This window comes from Diaphorina citri, unplaced genomic scaffold, assembly GCF_000475195.1.
Source record: "Diaphorina citri unplaced genomic scaffold, Diaci psyllid genome assembly version 1.1 scaffold13343, whole genome shotgun sequence".
Classification (NCBI taxonomy): Eukaryota; Metazoa; Arthropoda; class Insecta; order Hemiptera; family Psyllidae; genus Diaphorina; species Diaphorina citri.
The window spans coordinates 1-1,845 of NW_007390711.1; the positions used below are offsets into that span (position 1 = coordinate 1).

The 1,845-nt window shown below is 40.1% G+C and overlaps 1 protein-coding gene across 1 annotated transcript in view; it reads left to right on the forward strand.

Moving 5' to 3' along the window:
- Positions 1-61: 61 nt before the first annotated feature.
- LOC108254139 (cysteine and histidine-rich domain-containing protein-like) overlaps positions 62-1,845 on the forward strand; it is a gene marked incomplete at its 3' end in the record, with an annotated part of 10,121 nt that continues 8,337 nt past the window's right edge. The window contains exons 1-2 of the mRNA XM_017449124.2: positions 62-268; positions 1,030-1,080. Coding sequence (XP_017304613.1) covers positions 199-268; positions 1,030-1,080 — 121 coding nt within the window. The remainder of the gene's footprint in view (positions 269-1,029; positions 1,081-1,845) is intronic.

Sequence of the window (1,845 nt, forward strand, 5' to 3'; positions counted from 1 at the left end):
TTTTTATGTTGGCTACCCTTTGTTTACATCTGGAAATTTCTTTGCCGCGAAATATTTGAATATTCCGAAAACAAATTTCTCGCTCTTTCTGTGAGTATCCGCAAGTTCTGTTAGTTTTGCAAAATTCGGCAGATTTTCCAACTTTTCCCTTCTGTTTTGTACCTTTTTCCTTTTCCTGGGCTTCAAAAGTCTGCAGTGATGTCTTCTCTTGTTATGTGCTACAACAAAGGTTGTGGAAAGTCGTTTGATCCGTCTAAAAATGACAATGGTAAGTTGATCTTATGGGATAGAACTTAGTGGTGTTCAATTCTTTATTTTAACCCCAGGTTGTAAGCTAATAAGGTTAAGGTTGACATACTCCATCATAGAGCTCCTGTTGTACTTGTGTAGCTGAAACTTGCATTGTCTTCTGAAAATAAGTTGAAATTGTGTAAAGGTAGGTTTAGACGAAGCGAGTCTACTCGCGCACCAAAACTCGTTTCCTCCTCGCACATCAAAACTCATCCTCGCGCCACTGTTTACACGAAACGCGTTTCCTCGCTTGGAAGAGTGAGCCAGGTAGTTTCGTGCGAGTCGCGAGTCCACAGAGGTAGGGATAGGCAAGGGAACCTCGGCCCGCAATATATGACCACGGTCACACGAAGCGGAGGAATTACCTGCGAGTTTCCTTTGATGCGTGATTAAAACCGACTGGCGATGGCTCGCTGCGCAGTGCTGCTCGGGTGAGGAAACTCGGGGATTTTACCCATCTACACGACGCGAGGGAGCGGAAGCGAGGTAAATGCGCGAGTAGACTCGCTTCGTCTAAAACCTACCTTAAGAACAAATGTGTCAAAAGCACAAGAAAAATGTGAAGAAATGGCAAGGCAACAATTAATAATGTAGGTATAAGATAAAGTTCTCCTGGACAGAAATTGAATCGTGATCTTGTGCTCACATGGCAACATGAGCTTACCCTCCAAGCCTAACCACACAGGTTTTGTGAATAAGACCTGCTGCTGTTAATTTAATCCTATTTCTTTTTGGTAGATGCTTGCACACACCATCCAGGAAATCCTGTGTTCCATGATGCATACAAAGGCTGGTCCTGCTGGCAATAAAATGTACGAGACTTCACCGAGTTTTTCTTACACATTAAGGTAAGACTTTGGATTAAATTTCTAAAGACTGAAATACTTGTGCACCCTATCCAAAAGAAGGATGTAGTTACTGCCACCTGTAGCACCAAAAATTCTCAAGAGGGATAGAGAGAAAAATCTTTGAAGATGGTACTTAGGTCTTTAGATTTACACAAATAATAGAACTTAAGGTTATTAACCACATTGGACACAGACGTGGATCCACCATACGGGTCACAGTGCCCTGAAGTCTGGGTACATGTGAGCTCCTTATAAGGGTTGCAGAGAGTGTTTGTAGTTTCTGTACGTGTGACACTTATCAGGGGTGCACATTTCAATTGTATTCTCTATGAAAAATATTTTTCCTCTGGTACCAGAGCTACACCCACATCCTTACTTTGGTTTTCCAAATATCAGCGAGTAATATGTTTTTTATGGCCCTGTCTGGTACCAGGCAGCAGAACTCAAAATAGTAATAATTATGTATAATAATAAAAAAAAACTGGCGTCCAATGTGGTTTAAAAATTAAAAGTATAGTAAAACTATTGGTTGTCATTTTTTAAATCAATCAGAAGTCAGGATACGCTAAACTAAAATGAAGAAACACCAATGTAGTCCAAATTAGTCAGGAATAAGAAATACCTACTTATCTATTTGTAATGAGTATATACAATTAAAATAGAGCCTAGCAAACATGTTACTAAGTCATATCAATAGTGAAACCTC